Below are 26392 nucleotides of genomic sequence, written 5' to 3' on the forward strand. Positions count from 1 at the left end.
TCAACTACTTTGAACTTTTAATCAGATTAATTGTATGTATTGAACGTAAGTCACACAGAGATCTCTTCAGGTGTAATCCTTGACCATGTGTCCAAATAAATCTCTATTGAAAGGCTATTTTTTTTGTTCTGGGTAAAAGCCGCTATGGCAAGACCACTATGTTATTATCGCTGCCTACTTTAGAGTATCCAACTCCTTTACAATCCCTGTTGAACAGACAAAGTGAGCTCTTTGAAGGCTTGTGTATACTCTACCTGCCGTGTGCTCCGGAAGGTGTACATGTGGTACAGAATGGGGATAAGCTTCCTGTCGTTAGCCGAGTTCAGGATGTCGCTATGTATTTTCAGGTTCTTGACCATCATATCCACCAGGTAAGTGCCCAGCTCCAGAGTTACTATGTATGGCCAATGGGCCTCTTCGCCCTGTAGCGTGGGTCCTGATCTGTGCTCCAATTCAAGCTTGCACCACTGCTCCCTGGAGAGGACCTCATAAGCCTGAAGGGAGAAGAAAGGAAGTGGGTTGAAAGTCAGGATAGAACATGGTTTTAGTAATATCTCTCAAAGCACAGACATTTTTAATCAGTACAAATTACAATAAGATAGAATGTTGGAAATCAGACTTAAATAATTAGTTGAACAGGCACTGTCTCTGTGATCTTTAAAATCAATCAATCAAGCTTAAATGTTTCAAGAAACACAATAAATTCTGCAAAATGACAAATTGCCAGACAAGAACCTAGAGCTAGGGAACCTTTAAAGGGGGGAACTCTTTAACTGTGTGAAATGAGATTCATGAGTGTAAAGCATACTGCTACTGTACTCTGAGAGAGTAAAGACCATCCATGCCTCACTATTACTGGATGCCAGCAGAACGGTACCTACCAGAGGGAACAGTGCCAACTCTAAAGTTTGGTGGAGGTGCTATAACAGTCTGAGGCTGTTTAAGAAGATACTATAGTCAAGCAGACTCTTTACTGTTCCTGCATGACTGTGCCCATGTGCACACAGTGAGGTCTATTAAGACATGGTTTGACAATCTTTGTAGGGAGGAATGTGATTGGCCTGCACAGAGCGCTGACCTAAACCTCATTCAACACCATCGGGAGGAATACAGCGCTGATTGCAAGGCACATCTTCTCGCCTAATATCAGTGCCTGTCATCACAATGATCACCGGGAACAGCGGCGGCTGTTAAAGCTGCAAAAGGGGGATACAAGTCTATATAAAGGCCGGTGGTTTTACAAGGGGATGTCTGACAAGCTGATAAAGAAGTGATGGTCAGAAGCATGTATGTATACGTCTCTACATTTCATTATCAATTCGCTACCACATGGAACTGCACAAATGAATAATATCAAAGACCTCAGAGTCATACATCTGAGTCATTCAGTCTGATTTCTAGGACACCAAACCAAAGTGGCGCTTAGCAATAAAATAAATCCAACAACACTTTGTGACAAAAACAGAGAATATCAGCTCAACAACTACAGCTGTTTTAAAATATTTGATTTTGTTAATCAGAAGTAAGAGCCATGTATAAGTTTTCACGTTACTAGAGCTTCATCAATTAAGCAATATCACATGAGAGGGATGTTGTACAGAGTATCATCACAGCTGTAATTCGGTGAAGTTAAGCAGCAAAAAGTAGTAAAAAGCAACAATCAGCAACAGATTACTTTTTGCTCAACCAATTCAACTAGTTCCACAACTTAAACTGGACTTCTGTTGCCAAGCAACCCAAACATTCTCCTGCACTGCGTCTACAGGTTACAACAGATCGGGCTGTTTTTTATCATGCACACTTGTATCATGTATCACATCTGTATGTTTTAATTAATCATCCAACCATTGAAATAAGAGTCTGCTGTGTGATTCAGAGGTGCCAGCTTGATTAATGTTCTCTGTAATCCATAGAAGCAATAATATTTGAAATTGGCGACATAGCTGTGGAGAAAGTTGTACAAACAGCTTGTGGTTTCGCCCATTCTACATTCTTACAATGCCCAGCATGCATTGCGCCCCTCCCTCTGAAAGGAACGGCCCAGCGAGAGACGCTGGAGTGAAATACTACCAAAATACATCAAGAATACACCTTAGGTCTTGAAAACCTTCAGGTCTGCAGTCTACATTTCAAACCTGACCATTTTGAACGAGACATGACATCAGAGGTGGGCGTCCTAGATTGAGGAAGTGTGTTAGCTAGCTCCCTAGCCTCCGCCAGATGATACAGTCTGGCGGAGGTTTTCCAGAGCCTATTGGAGAAGCAGATAGCGTCCTACAAATGCATTTCTTCTCTACCATAATAGCATTAGCTCCTCATGATAGCATGATAGGACTGAGGTTGGAAATTGGCGAACTGGCCTGGCTGAGGCGGAATGATACACAAGTGAAAAGTCCCAGTGATCTTGTTCTCTATATCAGCACTCATGGAACGCCTCTTATCCAATAAGATTACTTGGTCGGAACTAACTGTTATGTTTATAATCAACAACAATATAATTCATATTGCTTATTTTAGAGGCTATGCAGTGATACAGTGCAGTGCTATACATTTAGAATGTCAACAGCTTTTTAATTATAAAAGGTATCAACAAACATAAAAACAATGTGCTCATAGGTTTCTGTTAAACTTAATACATTCTGTTATGTAGTGCATACGCAAAAGTTTTCCACTCACTTTTTGATGTGACAGATTTCTACTTATTGCATACAAAAGAAATAAAAGCATAACATAGCACACATAGGAAAACCTACGCAGCATGATGATTTCTCTACCTTGCTATCTTTGGCCAGCAGGTCGGTGTAAGCGTTGTAAATGTTGCCCAACTTTTCCACTTTCTGATTCCGGATCTTCTGTCGCACAGAGTACTTGGTGTAGACCCTGTTGCCCAGATCTCCGGCTAAAATCTTCACTGACTCCCCACTGGGAGGCATGTTGGCAACGCTCTGGACAACAGAAAGACAGAGCCACAAAGAAAAGTAAACGTTAATTACAACTCTGTAACAAAACAGCAGAGCTCTTGGCAGGCCTGCTTCAGTTTAATAAAAATGCAATCCTTCACTCAGAGGGGAAATCAAAGTGAGAATGGTCTCTTCAGAGTTCACATCACATCCTGTGTGTTTGTCTATTGGAAGCATAAAGTGTCTGATCAAAGCATGCTCTCCTCTCCTGATTCTTTTGCAGCTGTTGTCATTGTCAGCTACTTGACTTGTGCTTTGTGGTTTCCCAGATTGTTTGGGTCGTCTTGGACAACAACAGAATACTAAGGAGCATGACAGTGACATCACTACACATGTTTTATAATGTTTTAGTCAAGTAAAGCTGTCGTCAATCAAACTTATTTGACTCAAACACTAACAAGTCTTTGTTGAATCCTAATCTTCCAGCATTTCATTGAGCAGTTTGTTTTACCTGTATCATGATGTCAACATACTCCCTATCCTCCAGCAGACAGAGGAAGGGATAAAGGTTAAGCCTGAAGTTCCTGGTGTTGGTGTTAGCAAGGATCATCTTGCTCTCTTTTAGCGCCTGGAGGAGGATCTTCTGCCACTGTTCCTGCTGCTTCGCCAGCAGCTCCCTCTGAAAGGACAACACATTGGAGTTACTGGAAGTGATCCATATCATGACAGTGCCTTCCAGCAAGAAAAACTTGAAGAATGAGTCAAATAAAATGGAAGAATCCTGCAGAAATCATTCTTTATCATATGCTACATGAACCAAATAGAAAGTCATTATAGTTTGTGAAGCTGTAGATGGGGCCAGCTCTCACTGGACATATGTAATGTGCAACATGATCCTGCATTCCATTTGATGGTTAGGCGTGTTTGGCTCAGGGAGAAAATAAGAGTATCCTTCTGAGAGGAACACAACTGGGCCATGGACTTATTATTTTGGACTAAAACAGGAAGGAAAAACCTATTTTTCTTTTCAGAGTCACGGCCCATTAAGCAGTTAGGATGCATTCTGTACATACTTTGCACGACTGTATTTGTTAGTGTTCACTCTCCAGTTGAAGAGTTTTACTTAGTCTGACTGAAGCAGAGACACAGTCTAGATGTTGGATGGAGAGGTGACTCTGCAGTCTCTCCAGAGGCCTCCATTACAATACATTATTATTCTGCCCTGTCTGTCTGTAAATGCTTCCTGACCACCAGGGACTCTCAGCCTGCTCGCTTCCCACGTAGCCCATCTGCAGAGGCAGACGAGCCAGGCTGGACTGTAAATGCCAGAGTTGGAAAGAAGGCACGCCACAGGAATATGTTTCCTCCTCTGACTTGTGAGGCCTAAATGCATATCATTTTAAAGTTTCAGCAGAAAAAAAAGAGGAACTTTACTCATAGGGTGATGCTTACCTTAAGACTGCATTTAAAAGTACTTTAAATGTTAATACATTTATCAGTTCAGATACAATTACACTTAACAAACCAGGGTACTGCCAAGATAATATGCACCTTCTACTGCTGCATTGTTGCATCTTACAATAGGAGCCAGCTTTTTTGAAAGTTTGCAGTTTTATGAGACAATATTATGGCACAACAGGGTGATGTTCTTCCAGCACAAAGGCTGTTTTGTCCAAGAAGAAGCAAAAAGGTTTCGAGGAAATGTGGTGTTTTTTTATTTAAAACATTCCATCATCTAATCTACCTTGCAGACAAGGGTTACCAATTATTTCAAGCAGTCTGTTAATCAATCCAACAATGTGATAGCATGTGTTGCACCTGTAGTATTAAAGGATTTCAGGTGCTGTATAGCTTTTTAAACACAGAAACGCCCTCTTATACCTCTTTCCCACTGAAATTAGCGCCTTGACGCAGGTTTTTCAGACCCAGGAAGACCCGCTAATAAATGTCGATTGTCTCTTTTCCCATTGCCAGTGGAGTATACTCCTTTCGGCCTCCTTTTCTGCTGCATTAACGTCACAAAGCACCGGAAACAGGGTTAGTAAACAGTGATGTTATGGTGGTTAGGTCTTTACTTTATCTATTACTATTATGTTCGAGGGCTGCTCGGACGGAGACGGGCGGAATTTGTAGCTGAGATGACAAGGAGGCGTGTCATAGCATCGCGCCGGAAAAGTGGCAGAGATTAGCGTGTCAACCCAGGTTTTGTGTTCCCATCATTGCCGATTGGAGCCAAGGCGATAATTACCCGGGTCTACTGCAGAGTCATCTGACCCAGGTCTGAATGCCGATTGTAACCTTTCCCACTAAGCAAAAATGCCGGATGTTAGCAGGTTTTTTGACAATGGGGAAAAGGGCTTTATAAACAACTTGGGAACATTCTATTTTTGAAATAAAACATCACAGTTAGTGGCCCCATCTAGCAGTCCTGTGTATTGCAACTGCAATTGACTGCAATTAAGATTAAGAGATGTAACAACGTGGTTTCTTTACCATTTTGGCCATGTTTTCAGTAACAGGTTTGAGCCCCTCCACAGAGTTGATGGTGACAGTGCAGGCCTGCTCCGTATTGAGCTGACGTTTGAATCGCTCCTGAAGCTCCTCCCGAGTGAAGTCCAGTTTGGGATAGTGGTGGTCTTCCCTCTAAAACACACACACACACACACACGCCAGAGAGAAAGAGACAGAAAATCATGACAACATCCTACTAAAAGTCATATGGAGGTTTGCTTGCTCTGTGCTTAACCTCTCAAGACATCAAGATGAACGGACATTGGCTTTCATTTTAAACTGTTTTTACTGATTTAGATTTTTGGATGTTGCTAGTACCCAACCTGGGTATAAGCTCTGCGTGAGAGGATCAACTCAGGGAAGAAGTAAAGACAATCTTTTCAGACCAGTGAGCAGAGGCCAAGGCAGAGTTTCAACCTCACAAATGTTGGCTCAGTATTATAGACAGCAAACTTAGAGTTCCTTTTTCTCAGCATCATAATTTTCAAGACTTAAATTAAGATTTGAAGCAGGTAAGTGGACCCGCAATGCTTATCAGTTTTAAACCCCTAGATGACTCACAAGCTGTCAAAACACTATGCTAACAGATGCCAAATACACGGCTCCCTACATCCCCCATATCCAAGTGTTTTGCACTGACAAGGTGACCAAACAAGCAACAGACGTCTCAGACATCTGCAAATTGCTAAAGAGACAGAATGTGCTTTAAAAGTTCATTATTTACATAGATAGGGACCTTGCCAAGGTCATTAAACCCCAGGAAGGTATCTGTTCACATTGTAGAAAGCTTGTAGGTATGAGTGAATGAAGCACAGTGGTAAGAACATTTATTAGCTCACAGAGAAGCAGACAAGATAGTCTGTAAATCAGGCCTCAGAGAGATGTAGCATGGACAGCAGCCAGAGCAAAGCTTAGGGTAGTGTGGCACATAAAATGCTCCACAGAGAGCTCTTGTACAATATTACAGCTTAAGAACAATAAATGAGCAAATAAGCTAACACCTCACGATCAGTCGAGCAGGTTTAAATCGGTAGATAGCAGGTGTAAAATGTGTGAAAAGGACTATGCTGCAGTATTGTTGCAGTAAAGATGTGTGCCGTTATTTGAATCTGTAGTAATGTCTTACGTTCTTGCTTTCCCAGGGTAGGTCGACAAGATCTAAGCAGAAGACTGCAGAGTCTATTAAGTACTTTTAGTATTGCCAGATTGTTAAAATGGGAACCCACATTGGAAAGTTTCCAAAATAAAAGGACAGAATACCACAAAATCTCAGATGATTATTTGAAACTAGATCAAACTGCATTTTGTACGAGCCTCAACTTCATCAAAATTCCATCTCACACCAACAAACAATATTCTAATTAGATTGTGTGTCTGCGGCTAACACTGATTCCAATCCTCCAGAGACTATCCCGTCTGCTCCTCCATTATCTAGTGGACCAGTTATTTGGACAGCCTTTCAGTCGTTAAATCAACCTACCAAAAAAGTCACGCTCACAGTCAGATAAACAACCGGATAGTAAGTCGACCGTACACATGTAATCAGTGGCAATGGTAATGGAGCAAACACAATTGACTTGCTTCTTATTTCACCAAGTGGCATAATTTCACATCCACTCTACAGCTAAATATATATGACCCTCTGACTGCCACCATCCTACATACAGGATGACAATAAGATAAAGGAGACCAGAAATATGTCACTCAGATGACGGGAATATGGCGGAATGATTGAGGCTAAAAATACTGCAATTGTACATGAAGCTGTTAATGAATCGTGTGAGAATCGAGGGGGGTGGGGGGGAGTGGGAAAAGGGAGGAGAGGTGAGAGGTGGAGAGGAAAGGAAAGCGGAGGGCCCATTAGAAAGCAGAGTTGGCTCACTATAAATAGGCCAGTGCCTGTCTGGCTGTGAAGGGGTGACAATCAAATCTTTCGTAGTCACGCTGGAGCCTCCTGACAGCTTACCCAGTTCCCTGGTGTTTTGACTCTCAGAACTCACACATGACTTAGGTCTGGAGAAAATAACTCTTCTGGAGCTATTTAAAGTCAAGCATCCTCACTCTTTAATGCAATGCCCATGTACATTCTAAATGTACTTGTTTCAATATAGCCTTTAAGCATTGCTTTTAGATTGAAAATATGTTATCTATGAAATGCATTCAATGGAAAGGATGCTCATTTCAAGCTTATTTAAACTAACACAAAGTGGGGTATAAAATTACTGATTACAACAAACATCTGCCACCCCAAAATTAGCAGATAGTATGACTTACATGCACTTTACATCCACCTATGCTAAAAAAACATGTATCTCTAAAAACTTAAAGTTAACTTTGGGGCACCCCAAGGCTTACTGCCAGGTCCTTTAATATTTCTATGATGACTATAAATAAAAAATTGTCATGTAATTCTCATTCCAATTTACAATGATGATAGTCCAATATATACACCGATCAGCCATAACATTATGACCACCTGCCTAATACAGTGTAGGTCCACCCCTTTTGCCGCTAAAACAGCCCTGACCCGTCGAGGCATGGACTCCACTAGACCTCTGAAGGTGTGCTGAGGTATCTGGTACCAAGACATTAGCAGCAGGGCGGAACTGCACCATGTGTGTGTATTTGAAGCATGCTCTGTTTGTTTACACCTTGTGCACATTTTGCTTCCACACAGCCAGAACGCTATGTAAAAACACACAATGGGGATGGTGGAGCTTCATTATGGCACTGAGGTGGAAACGCAGTGTAAAAAGGGATAATTAACACCCACATGGATGGCAGGCCCCAAGGTTACCCAGCAAAACACTGCCCAAAGCATCACACTGTCTCCCCCAGCTTGCCTTTATCCCATAGTGCATCTTGGCGCCATGTCTTCCCCAGGTAAGCGATGCACATGCACTTGGCCATCGACATGATATAAAAGAAAACGTGATTCATCAGACCAGGCAACTTCTTCAATTGCTCCATGGTCCAGTCCTGATGCTCACATGCACATTGTAGGGGCAATTTGGCCCTTGTCACAGTCGCTGACATCCTTACGCTTGCCCATTTTTCTTGCTTCCAACACATCAACTTTGAGTTTCACTTGCTGCCTAACATATCCCACCCACTGACAGAGGCCATTGTAACGAGCAATATTCATTAAAAAAAAAAACATACTAAAATATAATTGAAAGATTTGTATTAATATTATCAATTTAGGCAACCCAATACTGATAATTGAATATGATGCAATTCTTTTAGCGTTTTTAAGCCTATGCTATACAGGTGAAAGCTAGCTTGTAATACCTGTGTGTAGTAGTCCTTAACCAGTGGTGAGTAGCTCTCGCTTGTAGTCTCGTTGAGGCTGGGCTGATAGTCTGGCCGGACAATGTGAATTGCGTTCAGCACCATGTCTCTCTCATCTTGGCGAAACACACACTGGCTGAAAATGTCGTCCACAGATAGGCCATCCTCCTCCATATGGCTCAGGCACCTGGATATAAAGGGACACACAGTGTACAAGGTGTTTTAGTAATGTTTTATCTGTGGGGTCTTTGTGGGGATATTCATCAGGACTACAGATTCAACAATTGCTTTGCAAGGTTTTGAGATTTCTGGCCTCTAACTGATTATTATTGGAGTTTATTTAGGATAATACACTTTATACAGTCACTCGTAATAACTGATATAAGCTCTATGAGTTAGTATTGCCAATAACAGGAAATGATTGGCATCTTACTTGCACCCACATACTTACTGCACATGCCCTGGGTCTTCCACAAGTAAATGCCAGCAAGCTAGCCACACAAGAGTGCCAGAGAGAGGTTGTTAGATACAGTAAGTGATGACATCGATCTGCTGCACTCTTCCCCATATCCCTGTACCTTTGACTCGTCCCCCACCAGCTGTCAGCTGATTCTAACCTACATTAGAATCTGCTGTCGAGAGTAACCACAATACTTTCCCCCTAATCAGGTTAGCGCAGTGTTCAGATTTAGCAGAAAGCTAGCCAGAAAAAACAGCACATTGGTTGAGACGGGAAGTAGATTTTCCTTTATGGGAGAGATTATGGATGTTATGACGGAACAGACTTTGGAGTCTGATCACAAGTTCAGAATTCAAAACCCTCTGACCTGCCTGTTGATGTGGAAATATCTGGGCTTCTGATTAATTCATCTTTAAAAAAAAAACTCCCCTGTCTGTGGGATCATTGTATATGTCCCCCTTGCTCTGACTGACAGTTACAGAATATTAATTCAAGCATTTGCATTGACAGCCCTTTCTGCCAGACACAAAGTATGAGTTTGATCCAAAGGCAGATGAGCACTGGCGACATCAGTGAAATCTTTATTTAAATAGAATCTCCTAGAGAAATCCGAGAGAGAGCACAGTCTCCATGAGTGGACTGCACAATACAGATAATGCCAATGTGTGACCAGCCCCTGGAATACAAATGAGGTGTTATAACGTGATTATTCCATAACTCAATTAAATACATGATACCTCAATAGGCCTGTGAATAAACATTTTTGGCCTAGCTGATCTTTTTTGTTCTGTGATAAGTGAGATTATGGGGCTTAAGTAATACACTTTGTTCAAATGCTAAAAGCACTAAATACATCAATTAATTGTAATGGTGATATGTGGCAACAGAAAATAATAAACTTCGTAATTAGCACATCGGCTATAAGGGCAGCAATGAGCAATTGATAATAGTCGGTTAAGTCACGTGTGTTTTTCATGCTGTGCGCAGACATAACATTGTTTTCCAGAGCTGAGTTTGCTGAGGGGTGAGCCATCTCGCATCCTTACTATTTCTGCTGTGAGTTGCGCATGCAAAACAGCGCTCGGGAAGCGACCATAGACTGTATAAAAAGATGAACGACATGACAGCTCCCTAAAAGTGAAGCCAAAACATCTCTATTGCCCCCTGCTGACTGGCTGCAGTATAGGTCATAAAGCTCGCCTCCTCCATGTTATCCGATGATCGGACATGAGTCAAACTATAAAATCAAAATACACGGCAAATAAATGTTTTTCAAACATGCTTTCTGTCATTATAGTTAGTTCTTATCATGCTGATTTACGTCCAAGTGTTCATTTTCCAAGTTTAAAAGTTTAGTTTTAAAAAGTAATTTAAAGCTGTCAAAAGGATGATTGACAGTTACAGATTAGCAGCGTAGAGGAGGATCGGCGAGAGGAAACGTAACTAAAACAATCACTAAAGTCATTGAAGTTTCCGCATCTATGAACGTTAACATCAGACCAACACAAAGAAGCTGTTCTGATGTTAAATACACCAGCGTGCTCTGTACTCTGGCTCCAAATGACATCACCAATGCAAGATGGCAGCTCCTATCACAGGGGCTGTTTGGCTTCAATGTCGTGCAATGACAGCAGGTGGAGATGCGTGGCCCATCTATATTTACAGTCACTGAAGTAACAGGTAAACAACAAAGCAAAATGGCGGAAGCTGATGCAACACCATCGTGTACTTAAACTTCAAATGTGTGGGAGCATTTTACCCTCAGAAAAGGGTTCCCTGCAAGATCTGTAAAGCGGACTTTGCATCACGGGAGCACGTGAAATGAATGCATGTTGGACTTTTTTTTAATCAGCATTTGTCTGTCCTTTGTTTTAAATGGACAAATACATGATATTGGATTATTTATTGATCTTTTGTATCAGTCGTAGCCAAGTCAGCAAAGTTTATTAAAAGACATATTTTTGATGAAGAACTCATATTTGTTGTCTTTATTGTTAGTTAGCACATGCTTGAAATAACCTCATAGTAAATTTAAAAGCTGATAGCTAAACAAACCATTATAGTAACTGTGCAATTCATTATCTGATTAGTTGAATAACTGTTTAAATGATCGATGACTAGTTGACTATGAAAGTAGTCGTTTGTTGCAGTCCTATTGGCTGTGGAATGTCTGAATGTTATCCCAGTACTGTTTTTATTTCATTCCATGTATATGACTCACAGTATACACTATGCACTATGTCTAGTTGGTCAATGCACATTTCAGGGTATGGAGCCTTTACCCAACAGAGATAGAGGAGCCTGAATACCATGTTTGGATGTACTGCTCTCTAGAGGAGAAGAACAGAACTGCACAACCAAGCCCTGAAAAGGACGTGAGGAAAACCCATTTGTCATCGAGCACAGAGGATGAGAGCGCTCTGCTTCACCCTGCACACCTTTTCCTCAAGACAATTATAAATAACAACACCCTAATTACCATCTGGAGGAAACCGTGGCTCAGCGACTTCCACCGACTTAATCTAATCAGAAGTGAGCCAGGGTTCTGCACAATAATTAATCCAATGAGGAAAACACTGTATTACAATAATCTGTCGTGTTTCTACAGTTTAAACGTATGTTTGGAAATATTTCTACAGAAAGCCAAAGAGGTCAAATATTTTAGTATTTTCACTCATGCCTCGGAGTCTCTAGTGATGCAATGTGCAATTTGGTCTGAGTACATGAGGGAGCCCTGAACAAAGAGAGGATTAGTCTGGGTGCTGGCAGTGTGGTCCAGAGGAACAAAGAGAGCAGAGAGGTTGAAAGATAGAGCATAATCAGCCTGCTGACTGCTCTGCTGCACCCTAGGGAGCAAAGAGCTCTGGAGGACACAGCACTTACAAAAGGGAAAACTTGAAGGGATAAGTGTGTGCGTGACTCAGCTTGCGTATGTGTGCGAGAGAGAGAGAGAGAGTCAGAGGAGAAGGGGAACAGATTGGTACAGTGAGGGCGAGGATGCTGCGAGGGAAACTTCAGAGGCAACTGTGATTAAAGGAAAGGAAAGGCCATCATAAAGGGGGAGAAAACACAGTGAAGAGAAGGACGTGTAGACAACAAACAATTCAGTAAATGATGATGGTGCGGAAGGTAAGAGAGAGGAGAGGCTGCTCGGTCAGAGACTGAGCAGGAGTGTACCACTTTAGAACAATGTCGTATCAGCATCAGCTTACAGTGATCGATGGACCAACCTGATACCTACCACCAACCCTACTGCCCTGCAACCTGTCCTGCTATTGGACTGTGCTGTACAGTGTGATGTGTGTGGTTTGTGCAAAAGCACTCAACGGGACTCGAGCTGATGAAGCTCCCAAAGAAGTGATCTATTTTGGGCGATGACATATTATTTTTCTATTATTTAAAGCATCTGGTCGTAGAGGGCTATTTTGCATTGGCGTGATTAGATGTAGCTTAGTTCACAAGAGGCCTTATTCAAAGCATAAAACTAAAAACATTCCCCCTCCCAAAAAAGTTGCCATGATAACAGAGTTTACACAAGATGTGCTCATCGTCACAGCTGAGACAATGTGCCAAATGAACAGTAAACATTACAGCAAAACCAACACTGGATGTTTGAGCGCGTACAAATATGATTACTTGAGAGTTAAACATTCTCTGTCAGTCTTTGACTGACATGTATCTGTAGTTTTTCACGCTATAATGACTCAGATTAAAGTTTGAGCCCTCAGAAAAAAACTGAAAATTCAGTGAGAGCTGCACCGTCTGGGCTGCGGGCCAGCTGATTGTATCGGCTGCCATCAAACAAACACACACACTGTGACACATGCAGTCTTCTGTGGAAACTGTGAGCTGTGCACAATAGGTGTAAAGTGTACAGGTTGAATCTCATGTCAAGTGTGGGGCTGAAACAGTCAGAGACATTACTACTCAATTATACATACTTAACAATGATTCATGAGGTTGTAAAAAGTTGTAAAAACTTGCTGGCTTGTCTGAGCAAAACCAAATTAAGTTCACAATGCACGTTAGTGGAGTTCTGCTATCAGGTAACATCCTGATTAGTTTAAGCCAACGCCATTAAGTCTGCCTCAGCGTGTTGTCACAATTTTAAGTGGTCTTGTGCTACCATTACTTATACAGAAAACTCCCCCAATTCACAAACCATGTGATGCAGGGTTGCCATGGTAACAATATTAGCGACAGGGGAATGGAACAGCAAATGAGGTGCAAAGTGTTAGGAACACTTGTGTCTGTACGCTCAGCGCAGGAGAAACACTGAACACTAACACGGTTTTCGTATTCAAACTAAAGCATGCCTAAATTTGCAGTTTAAAAGACAGCTTGGTTTCTACAAACAGTCTGGTCAGGATGCAGCCACAACAGCAAAAGGAACATGACAATGGGGATCAGATTGTTGCAGCAACAAAAGTAAATTGATTCAGCATGAAAGGAGAAACCAAAGCCCTAAAACAAGCAAAAAAACAAACAAACAAAAAGTCTACAAAGGAAAATGACAGTGGACCTGATTGATTTAAGTTGCACTTCGACTGTTAAATTCCTAAAAGGGACTGTTCAGGTTAAGCTGCTGCTGAGTCCCCGAGCAGCAGCTTAGTGTTGGTCATATGTTAGTCATGTGACCAGTGTTGGTCGGACACCTGACCAACTACTAACACTGCTAACCTGCAACACTCGGGTAAATCAGCAATAACCCAACAATGAAAAACAGGAGGCAGGGATTAAGAATTATATAACTAAAAAAAGCATCATTGCCACCAAAGCAAAGGCATCATGAGTTTACAGTCTAGCCTTTTTAGGCTATCCTACTGCTGCGGTGATTTAATGGCATTGGGTCCCAATGCGCAGACTGTATAAAATTCCACACAATATATTATGTTATGTATTTGTTTTACATTCAACATATAGAAATGTTAGAAAGTGATTAAGTCTAGGGTTTTTATTGGTATTCAAGCATATATTCTGATATTATATCAATATATCCATTATCTACTGTATATTCTATGAGGTTTGCCGGGGCCTGCAGCCAATCCCAGCTGACATTTTACAAGTGCACCCTCCACAGGTTGCCAGTCAATCTGGGCTGACACATAGAGACAGAAAACTATTCATACCAATTAACCTAACGAGCACGTCTTTGGACTGTGGGAGGAAGCTGGATTTCCTGGAGAAAACCCAAGCAGGCGCAGGGAGAACACGCATCTTTGAACTGAGAACCTTCTCGCTGTTAGGCAACAGTTCAAACCATTGCACCACTGTACTGCCAATACATCAATACATAGAAGAAATATCAATATTTGATGAATTCACAATGTGCAGCTAGAAGCATTTGGACTAACTTCTCTTCATCTCCTTTCAGACCCAGTATAACGAACTGTTAGTATCCCAGATAACTGTACTGGGTTACATTGTAATGCTCTATGTGTCAATTTAAGAAGTATTAAATAGACTGCAGTAGGAAAACAGCTGCTTGACATTATAAAACACAACAGAAGCAAATGCAACTTTTGTTTTGAAAATAAGTTGACTACCAGATTCTTGGAGACACACTTTGCTACTTCTGAAACTGGCAGGATGTGCTAAAGCATGGTCATAGCATGACCCCTGCTGGTAAGTCACTGTATTACCACTGCCCGCCTTTCAAACTCAATTTTCTGTCACACTGCCTTACAGTAAAAGTAACTTTGTTTAACACCAAATGATACGAAGCAAATGTTTAATTTCTTAAATATGTATCAATTTTGCAAAAAAAATAAAATGATACATAGCAGGAATATGTGCTATGTGGAAAATAGAACCTCACACAGTAACCAAACTGGTGATCCCTGCAAAAACAGAACAGGACAAAAAGTTTTTCTCTTATTTATAGTGAGCAATCAAAAAATGTTTTTATTTACAGGTTTTGAGAGTTGAATTGGAGTTTTCATTGTTTGGAAGTTGAAATATCTACATTATATTTCTATTCTTCTAATGGCGAATACAGTATCGTGGTGGATTTCACGCAGGCCAACCCTAACCCCACTTTTCGCAGCTTGCTAACCTCGTCAACCCATTGTGCCTTTTTTCGTCCCCCGAGTCAAATTCCTCGGGTTAGGTTTAGGGTGAGAAAAGATTCACATATTCATATATTGCTTCGATCTCCTGCTCAGAATACTGTTATAATGTGTTCCACGTTTTGCTAAACATACTGTATATCTAGGGAATCTGCAAATTATTTCCATTTTACTGCTTCTCCATTTGTCTGCAACATAAAAGATAATGGGTAGTAAAATATGTAGAGACATCTGGACATTTTGCAAAGTTTGACACAACACATTTAATAACCAAGTAGATAAAGTCTCAACAGCTAACGTTAGCATTAAACCATAACACCGGGAACACACCGGACGCCGAAGCGCCGCGAATAGCCGCGGAGCGGAGCCCGTTTCGGCGCCCATGTTAACCGATTGTGTCGTTCACACCAGACGCGCCGTGGCGCGCACCTCCGCGAGCGATCGCGTCAGTCCTGGCAGGAAGTCACACATGAAAAAACGAGAGAATCCGGTCAATTTTCAAAATTTAAACAATTTTCAAAATAAAACACCGCGATTGACAAATGCGATGTTATATTTGTGTGCTTTTATATATTTGTCAGTATCTAAACAGAGCGCTAGAGAGATGAAGATACACACAGACACAGACACACACACACACACACACACAGACACAAACACACAGACATAGACACAGACACAGACACACAGGCACAGACACACAGGCACACACACGAAAGAGAGAGACACAAAGTGGACTGGCTATAGGGGGTGCGGGCGGGGTGTCAAAACACACACGCAAACAGAGAGAGAGAGCATGATGAAAACATGAAAACAGCTCCAAATGTGAGTAAACGACAGCTGAGGAGCAGAGGCGCTTGTCGACCGGCGCGGAGAAATGCGCGTCTGGTGTGAATGGAAGTGCTCTGGCTCGCACGCAATTTTCGTTGCGCGGCGCTTCGCAGCGCTTCTTTACCGCAACTTTATTTATAAAGCACTTTAAAACAACACAGTTGGCCAAAGTGCTGTACACCCACATAAAAACATAAAAAGTAATTAAAACAAAATAAAAACAATTAAAAACAGTTAAAAGAATAGAAGACAATAAAGCCAGCATCTCAAATTGAGTTAAAAGCCAAAGAGAAAAAATGTGTTTTTAGAGAGGATTTAAAAACAGGAAGTGAGCACATTAAACAAAAGCTGCTGATCAATCAGGAAGCTGAGAAATTATAACAATTTTATCAAAATCCCATTTTTTTTTACAGTTTGGAAACCTACACCAATATGTATATTTGAGCTTCCCACCATGAGCATGACGTATAAAAGGAAAATGGCCGTCGTGGAAGCTCCTCCCCCTTTTCAATTCTCCAGAATATTTAAAAAATGCTTTGGAATGTCACCAACTGATGTAATGCACAGTGCTTTGATCCTTTTACGCTTTGATTAAGAATGTTTTGTGACATCACCACTCCATTAAAAAAGCTATTAAAGACACAAGAGTTCAGGAGTCAAGTAGGATCTTCAACAGAGACAACACTCTACACACAGTCGATCACAGACAACCAGAGTCTATCACAGACATTTTAGTTAAGCACAGGCAACCAGAGTCTACTGCAGTCAACTAAAGAGATGATACCAACACCAAATTCAGGAATGGAGGCTGGATGTGCTGCTCCTCAGAGCAATTCAAATCCTCCTGCTGAGGTCTGCCACCTGCAAGAATCCCGTCATAGTGCTCGCACTGTGACTGGAAACCTACAGGAGCAGATGGACTTGGATTACATGGCATGGGAAGAGGAAAGGCTCAAGCTGTGCCACAAGATCCACAATGGACGCTACAGGGTGAACAGGCTGGAGGGGCTCATTGACCTCAGGGAAAATGAGTTTAAAGGCGAACTTAAGAGGAGCCTCGAGACCGTTTCAAAACAACAGTCCGAGATCTCCCGCCTCCAGACCAGCCTGAAGTTCAAGGAGGAGCAGATGGAGGCCGCCCAGCGCCAGAGCCAGGAACAGCTGGAGAAGATGGCGGCTCTTCTGGAAGCAGAGAAGCAGCAAGTCTCTGAGCTCAAAGACCAGATGTTTAAGGCATCTTTGGAGAGCCAGAGGACTGCTTCTCTGCAGAAGGAGAGCCAGGTGAAGTTGGACCACCTGAAGCAGCAGCTTCTGCAGAGGGACAACGTGATCCTGGACCTCAGGAAGGAGAAGGAGGCCGTCTCCCAGAGGCTAATAGAGACCTCAGCCCTGCTTAGGAGGAAGGAGAATGAAGTCCTCCAAGGTGGAAATCCTTGGGAGGACAAATTTAAAGCTCTGCTAGAACAGGTGAAGAAACAACACAGCAGAGTGGAAGAGGTGGTAAGCACCAACAAAGAACTGGTCGAGAGGGAAAACACCTGGATGACCAGAGTTGAAGAGTTGGAGAAGAAGAATAACGAGCTGGTAGACAAGGAAAAAACTCTGATGACCAGAATCCAAGGTGTGGAGAACAAAAACAATGAACTGGTGGAGAAAGAAAAAACACTGTCAACCAGAATCCAAGACCTGGAGGAGGAGAAAACAGAACTGGAGCTGGCGAAAGAAGAGGAACGACAAAGAGACAAAAGTGACACAGTAAATACGATGAAAGATAAAGATGAGGAAGTGAAAGACGAAGAGATCGAAGGACGAAGGACGAAGGAGCAAAAGCAACAACAAGAAAGAGAAGACAAGGACAGGAAACAAAAAGAAAAGGAGGAGAGGAAACAGAAGAAACAAAAAGGCAAAAAACGTTTCTGGATGTTCTGGAAGAAGGATTATGAGGACACAAAGGTGGAGGAAGGTGCTTGTTGTTCGGCGGAGGCCGAGCAACAGTAGCCTCCTCTTCCTCCCTCATCTCTTTCCTTCCATCCTCCTCCTCCTCTTTCTTCCTCTTCCTCCCCCTTCTCCCTCAATCACCCTCATCCACTCTTTCCTCTCTCCATCCTCCCACCATCATCCCGTCCTCCGTCCTTTCTTTCCACCCCTCTTTAACCCCCCCCTCTATCGACCCTACCCCTTCTAACCACCAGCCCCCCCCTTTCCACCCACCCCCCCCACAAAAAAATAACCCCCAGACAAAACGGGTCGAGGCAGACGGCCGTCCACCAGGAGCCCGGTTCTGTCCGAGGTTTCTGCCTGTTAAAGGGAAGTTTTTCCTCGCCGCTGTTGCTCACTAATATTGACAACGCTCCTGGTGGTCAATTTGATCCCCCCCACCCACCCATCCCCAAATACTTTCTCAAATTAATTAAAATAATCACACAGTTACAGGTGCTGCACAGTGGTGCGGTAGTTCGCGCTGGCGCCTCACAGCTAGAAGGTTCCTAGTTTGAACCCCGGTTCGGACGAAGTGGGCCTTTCTGTGTGGAGTTGGCATGTTCTCCCCGTGCATGTGTGGGTTCTCTCCGGGTGCTCCGGCTTCCTCCCACAGTCAAAAATCAAAAAGTATTTATCTGTCAGCCCTGTGATTGATTGTTATTAACAACCATTGAAATAAAATTCGGACCATATTTCTGTTTGTGTTTGAAACTATTATTCACATTAACTCTTTACTCTGTTGTGGTGTTTAGAATATTTTATTGTGACATTTGCTGCATTTTCTTGGAAAGGGTGTTTTTTATTTAACTCATTAACTCATTGGTCTTAAATGAATCGATTTGACCAACATCTTAAGCATGGAACATGGTAGTGAGCAGCTTCAGTAAGAATCTGTGCGGATGCACCGGTCAGGTGACTTGCATTTTAAAGTATCTCACTGCTGTGTTTACTATGTAGAGCCAGTGTTTTCTTTTTTCATTTAAACCAGTTAACAGTAAATTACAGTAATCTAAGACTGAAGTTAATGCTGCATTTTGAAAATAATAAAGAAAAGGTATTTTTTAAGTAATTGAATATTTAAACAGATTTTTCTTATTGATTGCTGAGATGAAATCTGAAGTATTTCAGTTCAATTCGGGAGCTGTAAATAATTCTTTACATGGAAATGTTCACTTTGTGTGGCTAAGTGCGTGTTGTGAGTGTTCAGCATTGAACTGAATAAAGTGTTTAATAATTTGTTCCAGTTTAAAGTATTTGTTTTAATGCAACTTAAAAGGTTTAAGGTTTCCTCAGTCGAAATGAGTAGACACAGGAGAGTTTTAAGTTGAGATAAACTACTTAACTAAGTTCATCTTACTTAATTGATAAGTTCAAAGTTCCTTCTAAACATATGATTCTTTCATATGACTTGACACAGTTAATTGATTTACTTACCTTTCCCAAGGTAATTGGTTTCCTGATTTTTTTTAAGTAAACTTAACTTTACAGTCTACATGATTTTAATATGAATACGAGTGAATAATTATCTGCTGCATAAAGCTGCCCTCTATTGGCATCCTGTTGGTTGCCATGTATTGCTGGGTTTAATGTCGAGTCCCCAGACCAGGGGTACTTCATGAAAACTGAACGAGGTCCAAAAAAGTCATAATGTCTAACCTGCATTATGATTCAGGACCACAGAAGAGCAACTGCAATGCCCACATTTCCCCCGTGGGTTTAAATAAAGTATATCTTATTCGGATTTTGAAGTAGCCTAATAAAGAAGGTACAATTAAATAGTTTTACAACAATGCTTATTATTCATTTTCACATAGAATTGGAGGGCGTCTCATAAAGTAACAATAATGATAATAAATATTTCAATATTGGAAGGGAAAAATAGAGTGTTTGTAAGTCTGGGGGGTCAGGGGGGTCAGGGGAGGATTTTGAGTGTCAAAACCATTCTTACCTGTATTCTGATTTATTTTTATGCTCTTTTTTGTGATGAATTGTCTTAATTTTTGTAAATGAAAACAAATTAATTCAAATAATACATGTCTGGTACTTCAAGCAAGAATTCAAAGTGTGATAAATCATATGGTGGTGTAATGTTGCCCATGCAAAAATCAAATGAAAGAGAGAGAGGGGTTTACTTCCTCACTTAGGCTGCTGTCTCTGCCTCCTGGGCTTTATACCACGAAGCAGGATTTGTGGTTATCCAGGTAATTTCAGGGTTAACTCCGGACTTTCAGTACTACGATGGTGGTTCACTTCTTACCGAGGTAGATCACCATGGTAACTTATGCTGAACTTATGTTCGAGATAAGACATCAGCGCGTGTAAAAAGGCCGCCTACTGACCAATCAGGTCTCTTGATTCAGGAGCTTTGAGAGCTGATCGTGAGAGGGAGGATATACAAGTATATTCATGAACATGAATAGAAGTGATACTATAGACCTAATTTGCACATTTACACATACATATAACATATTACATATTTATAGGCTACGCACTGTAGCTACACAGACGGCCCTGGGATATAGTGAGGGAGCGAGAGAGAGTAACTAATAAGAACAGAAGTGCGGACGTAACAGGAGAACTGTTTATTTGATGATGAAGCTGATGTAGCTCAGATCGGCAGTCGGTGACCTAGGCTTTACTAGCTGCTAGTTAGCAATTGCTTATATGCTATCTGAAAGCCAAGCTTGGTCTGCAGTCTTTGTACATTTCTTAATTTAATATTTGGTGGTCTCATGGCCTCATAATTAAATTGTCTTTACTGTCCATTTAAAAATGTTTATCTTGACATTTTCAGGTAATGTTAGCAGCTTTTTTTAATAGCTTTTAGCTATTTTTTACTCCATTATAATCTAAAATCGTTAGCGATAAAATATTGCACTATTTTCTTTCCAATTGTAATTCATATTTGTGTTAATTTCTCAAATGTTTGCTCTCTAGAGCCCAGGTCTTTATGAGTCTTTTTCGTGGCTATCGTACTGTATGTCTGTTTGTGTGTATGTGTGCGTGCATTCATACCTTGTGACGATACTTGGGGAGCAGTCGGGAGAGCGGCCCATTCGTTCCAGGGCAGAACAGTACGATCCCAGATTTGGCTTCAGACCAGCCTCTTCTAACAGGATAAACATGCGGCCAATCTGATTTAACGTGCCCTGTAAACAGAGAGCAAGACATTGGAGGACAATTAAACTTTGTTTCCGTAACACCAATGTCTATTCCAGAAATGTTTATTGTAACCAAGGAAACTGGAGACAAAAGATATAACTTCATTTCAGAGATTTGGCTCAATTTCAGCTTCGAAATGGAAACAGGTTAAACTGAAGGTTCTTTAGTTATTCACCGTGATCTGAGTGGACCAAGGTATGTTTGAAAGCTGTATTGAACGAGTCATAAATTAGATAAAAACCCCAAATAAACATTATTCGGAATAAAACAGACCTTTACAAATAAATCAATATCAGTAAAGGGAATAAAATAATTCGTCAAAAAAAACTCTGTTCTAATCTGGTGGTGTCTCCCACAGCCCGCTACCTCAGCACACCTGTTTGAGGGCCCTGGGATGCAACATAAAGTGATTCTGTGCACTTGTACCACAAGGTGCTGCTATAAATGGCTCAAAAGGGTGAAGTTTTAAAGTACAATAGAAAGACTATGAGCTGTCAGAGAACCAAAGAATTTTCGACCAATAATAAATCAAACACTTTTGCATTATCTCATTGACAAGGGAAGCTTCTGTGCCTGTGATTTAAAAAGGTGTCCGAGTTGTTAAACTCACCTTCTTGGCCCACACCCTCATCATGATGTTGTAGATGTCTGTGTTCAGATGTTTCCGTCGACCCATAACTCTGTGCTGGCTGAGCAGGAAACGGTGTGCCCTCTCAATGTCGCCCGCAAACACACACGCCTCCAGGTAAGAGCAGATTTTTTTCCGGGTGTCCCGACATGCAGTTCCTTCAGCATCCTGCTGTGGGTGCTCTGGCTTACTTGAATACGTCGACTGGCCTACTTGCTGATTAAGCCTCCTCTCCAGCTCCTCCACCTCAGCTAGCTCTTTGGCCCTGTTCTCAGCATCAATAACAGCCTGCTGTTGGTCCTCTTCAGTAGGAACCAGATTTTTCTGCTTCTCCCGTTTCTCTTTAAATGCTTTATGCGGCATGGCAGCTGTCCCTGCTGCAGCAGAAGCAGCAGCAGTGGAGGTAGCCCTCGGAGAAAAAGCAGCATGAATCTCATCACCCAAGTTTTTGGCCGTCTTTTTAGCTGTCTTAGATATAGTCTTATGTGACGTGCCAGACAGCCTCATGCTGCTTTTACTGTCTTTAGATTTGGCTGCAGCTTTCTCTTTGACATTCTTCTGTATTTTCTGCTGGATGTGCTGCTGTTTCTTAAGTTTGATTTTCTTTTCCTGCGATAATTTTTCCATCCACCGCGTGGGCTGAGATTTAGAAGCTCCTTTAGAAACAGTCTGTCCTGATTTCGTAATGTCAGTTTTCTCCTGAGGGCTGCCTTTTGAACCCTTACCAGATACAAAAACTCTTCCAGAGAAGGGGGCTTTAACAAACTGCACCTTTGCATGTTGGACATCTAAAACGACGTCAGTTCGTAGTTGGTGGATCCTTGCCTCAAGCACTGACAGGGAGAAAAAGAACAGGAATCTGGGTTAGTGACAAACCTTTTTAGACAATGACTAAAATACAAGAACTACAAGGTACAGTATCTAATTAGGGCCTGTATGTCACTTTTTAATGTTTTTTTTCCATGTACCAGCTGTGCCAAAAAAATGCCCCCTAGTCGGATTCATAAATTTGTTGGCTTGATTTATTGATGGTAAAAAATGCAATTTAGGCTGGCAAAATATAGACCTCCCTAATCATTAGGTATACCAGAGCCCCTGTGAGGAGTTTTTCGCTGTTTATGAAACAGACTGAAAATAATTCTGATTACTGTATATGACCTACAAAAGCAAACCAGACCATCAGCGACAAGATTGATTATTTCTATATAGTTATTTTTAATGCCTGAAACCATTGGCGGGGGGTAGGTGTCGGGTGAGGCGATTAACTGCACGCTGCCTTTGCTTACATTTTACAGGGCAACAATTTACAGTGAGTGATACATATGACTGTTAAAGAAAGCAGGATGAGATTTTTTGTTAAAGAAACAACACTTAAGTATAGGACAAAATCAGCAAAGAGATAGGAGGTACGGCTTTGTCCACAGGGGGGGGCAAAATCAACACAAATTTAAAGTTCCTCACAGCAGCTTTAACATGATACTTTGTATAATGCAATTATTTCAAAACATTTTTTGAGTATTTGAGGTCACAAATGTGACGGCATCACATACCATCTAACAACTGAGACTGTTCCAGCACACGCTTCTTCCCATCTTCTGTCTTTGGGATAACAAATGAAACATTTCTTCTTTGAAGCTGGAATGGAGTTTCTGAAAAACAAAAACAGTTGTATTTACCATTAGAGATAATAATTTTAATTTTGCAGGCTAACGTCCTACATATGTGCCTAACCAGGGAGACAGCATTCAACAACTAAACACAAGAGTGATGTTCTGCTTATTGCTTGCATTTAACAAACACTAACTTCTACATTGCATTCACTTTATTACATCATCCTTGGCTGGGGCTCGAACAACCAACCTTTCAGTACGTGGTCCACCACCTGAGCTTTAGCCTGACAGTGGGGCAGAGTGGACTAACATGACCCTGCTATGGTAAAGTTATGTTGTACTTTAGTGAAGTCATGGTTGGTTGGTCACTGGTTGGCCAGCTCTGAGAAGTTTGCCCACGCCCTGCAAACCCGTTAACCGTTAAATTATTGTCCTCAAACAAAACATCCCCAGGCTGGACCTTAGATTGTATACAGTCATTTGGCTGGACTCAATAACTACTGATTCCAAAAAATTCTTAGTAACTTACAAGAACTGTGCTCTTCAAATATTACAAGAACTTTTAGGTAAAGGCTAGATTTAATACACATGTAAGCATAATCACATTTAACACAAGAATCCTTTGTGAAAGTGGTCGTACTTGTCCATAACACTGTTACTGTGCTGGTTGGGGTGTACATGTAAGACTGTCTCCTTCGGCTCACCTGATATTCTTCTGACTGTACCGCTCCTTATTGACACACACAGTTGACAGCAGTCCGTAAAAGACACCCGGACAGGGCACTTTTCCAATAAACTCCGACGATTCAGACATTTAGCAAAGGCACACACTCTAAGAAGTGACATGTTGACATGTAATAATCCATAACCGCGTTACTACCGAGCACTAGGCAGCCATCTTAAATAAGACCAAGCTAGTCGCACAGAGCGGTTGATCGTAGTTTAAGGCATTAGTAGAAGATCGCAGATAAATCGAGTTCGTTTTTAGTATTTTAAGAATGTGCTTTTTGAAGCTTTATGTTTTCAGAAGTCAGAGACCTGAAAGACCTGAAAGGACTTGTGCCAGTTTGAAGATGAAAAAGCCACACTGACGGGAGTCAAGCTGTTAGGTAATTAAGTAAATTCAATTGTACCTTTAAATATTGATGTTGCTAATGATTCACATTACATTAGATTTGGGGATTTCAAGTAGGCTACCCTAATGTTTTTTTTTTTAAGTACTTTAAAAGCAAAACTGATTATTTACCCATAAGCAACCTGTTGTTTATATTACAAGGTGTAAGATCTTTTTGTCATTGAAACTTAGCAATAAAGCAATAAAACTAGCAATAAAGCTGAAGTGATAGTGATAGAATAGTTCCATCTGTTACAGTAAGGTGGGTACAGAAGCAAGACATATTTCCAAAACGTTTTCTATTCTATAAATCTATTTTTCAAATTAAGGTCAAAATTATCCAGATATGGTGTAGTGCAGAAAACTTTGCACTTTGCTTTTAGGTATCGAAAATAACTAGTTTGAAAATAGAGTTTACATACAAACATTGAGAATTAATTTGAAGTTTTTTTTACAATAAGCAATTTTTAAACTGCCTTGGTTGATGACTATGACTTGGTTGACGTCTGCCATCCTTCCATCTGCCAAGTCTTTTGGGGTTCGGGGTTCTTGTCTCTCTGCCTTGCCTGCAAATGTTGGTGTTGATTCAGAAACACAATTAGATAGCCTATATGAGGGAATTAATAATTAGACAGTTTTCATTATTAAGTTTTCATTATCCACCACTTTATGTGAGATTGACTTACAGATGTATTTTACTCTTTGTTATAGCAGAAATTCAATTAATTATTGCTGAATATTTTAAAATGTCTGTTCTCTTAATAGGCAAAATCTGTTTTGGTTAAACAGATATGTTCATGTACAGTATACATCAATTGTTTGAAATGTGAGTAAATTATGTTTGGCCTACAGGTGGCAGTGTCACCACAGTAAATCAAAGTAGCACTAGAGGTCAAACTGCAGACCAAGGTGAAAAATAGAGTCTTACATAGATACAGACAAGATGTTAATTATCATGTTATTCTAGAACCTACATAAATATGTGATATGGAGAGATTTTAGAATATGTTTAAAGAAATGTGGTTTAGTGTATAGTTCAATATTAGAATGGAAAAGTTCTGACAATGTTTTTTTTTATATGCACTATAAAATTGGTTGAAACTTAATATTCCATTACGAGCAAATTTTTGTAAGGTGACATTCACAATGTTTCAAGCTTGTTTTATAAGTATAATAGTGGCCACATAAAGCAGCACAAAGTTTTGTGTGTATTGTCTCAAGACTTGCACAGCACTCACTCCTATACAGTTATTGTTGTAAAATTTTCCTTCACTGAGGAAAAACACTGTGTATGAACTTACATCTATTCCCACTAATGTAATCTGAAACTCGTAGAAAGTACTCGTTACAGCCTTGTGAAAATTATCGTCTTCTTCTTCTTCCAGTCGACTTTTTAAATTTGAAACATCATACGGTTTAAATCAAATGTGACTCAGCTCCAAATTGATGCCAACACTGAATGTATCTCATTCAGATGCTGTATACTTTCTGACCCCCAGCAGCCTCAGCCTCCCCTTGTCATGCATCCATAAAGCATTCTTAAACACTCTAGCGGCCCTTTTTTGTTTCGGCAGGCTGGAGGTTAACACAAGCACTACTTGACACAGAGAGAGAGGGTGGGGGTAGATGGGGGGGGGCAGAGAGGGAAATGAGGTCCAGGCAGTACATCTTTTCTCAGTGGAGGCAGTGGCTGAGAGCACAGCGGTGGGTGTCTGCTGCTGAGCTGTAGGTGAGGATCAGGAGGTGTTTGTTGCCACGGTTCACGAGCAGGGCCCCTTGACAGCCTCGTTTGATGTGGTTGGCCCCTGTCGGCGGCTGGCTCTTTGCGCTGGTGTGA

At 41.2% G+C, this 26392-nt stretch overlaps 1 protein-coding gene across 1 annotated transcript in view; it reads right to left on the reverse strand.

Annotated features, from left to right (window-relative positions):
• The window catches only part of polrmt (polymerase (RNA) mitochondrial (DNA directed)), a 65051-nt gene extending 40764 nt beyond the window's left edge, over nucleotides 1-24287 (reverse strand). The window contains exons 1-9 of the mRNA XM_069679706.1: nucleotides 24146-24287; nucleotides 23382-23480; nucleotides 21814-22664; nucleotides 21057-21190; nucleotides 8703-8889; nucleotides 5394-5543; nucleotides 3412-3579; nucleotides 2775-2945; nucleotides 255-494 (exon numbers count right to left, since the gene is read on the reverse strand). Coding sequence (XP_069535807.1) covers nucleotides 255-494; nucleotides 2775-2945; nucleotides 3412-3579; nucleotides 5394-5543; nucleotides 8703-8889; nucleotides 21057-21190; nucleotides 21814-22664; nucleotides 23382-23480; nucleotides 24146-24287 — 2142 coding nt within the window. The remainder of the gene's footprint in view (nucleotides 1-254; nucleotides 495-2774; nucleotides 2946-3411; nucleotides 3580-5393; nucleotides 5544-8702; nucleotides 8890-21056; nucleotides 21191-21813; nucleotides 22665-23381; nucleotides 23481-24145) is intronic.
• Nucleotides 24288-26392: the final 2105 nt, after the last annotated feature.

This window comes from Semicossyphus pulcher, unplaced genomic scaffold, assembly GCF_022749685.1.
Source record: "Semicossyphus pulcher isolate SPU_LCO1_2020_fin unplaced genomic scaffold, fSemPul1.0.p SCAF_4, whole genome shotgun sequence".
In the NCBI taxonomy this organism is placed as follows: domain Eukaryota; kingdom Metazoa; phylum Chordata; class Actinopteri; order Labriformes; family Labridae; genus Semicossyphus; species Semicossyphus pulcher.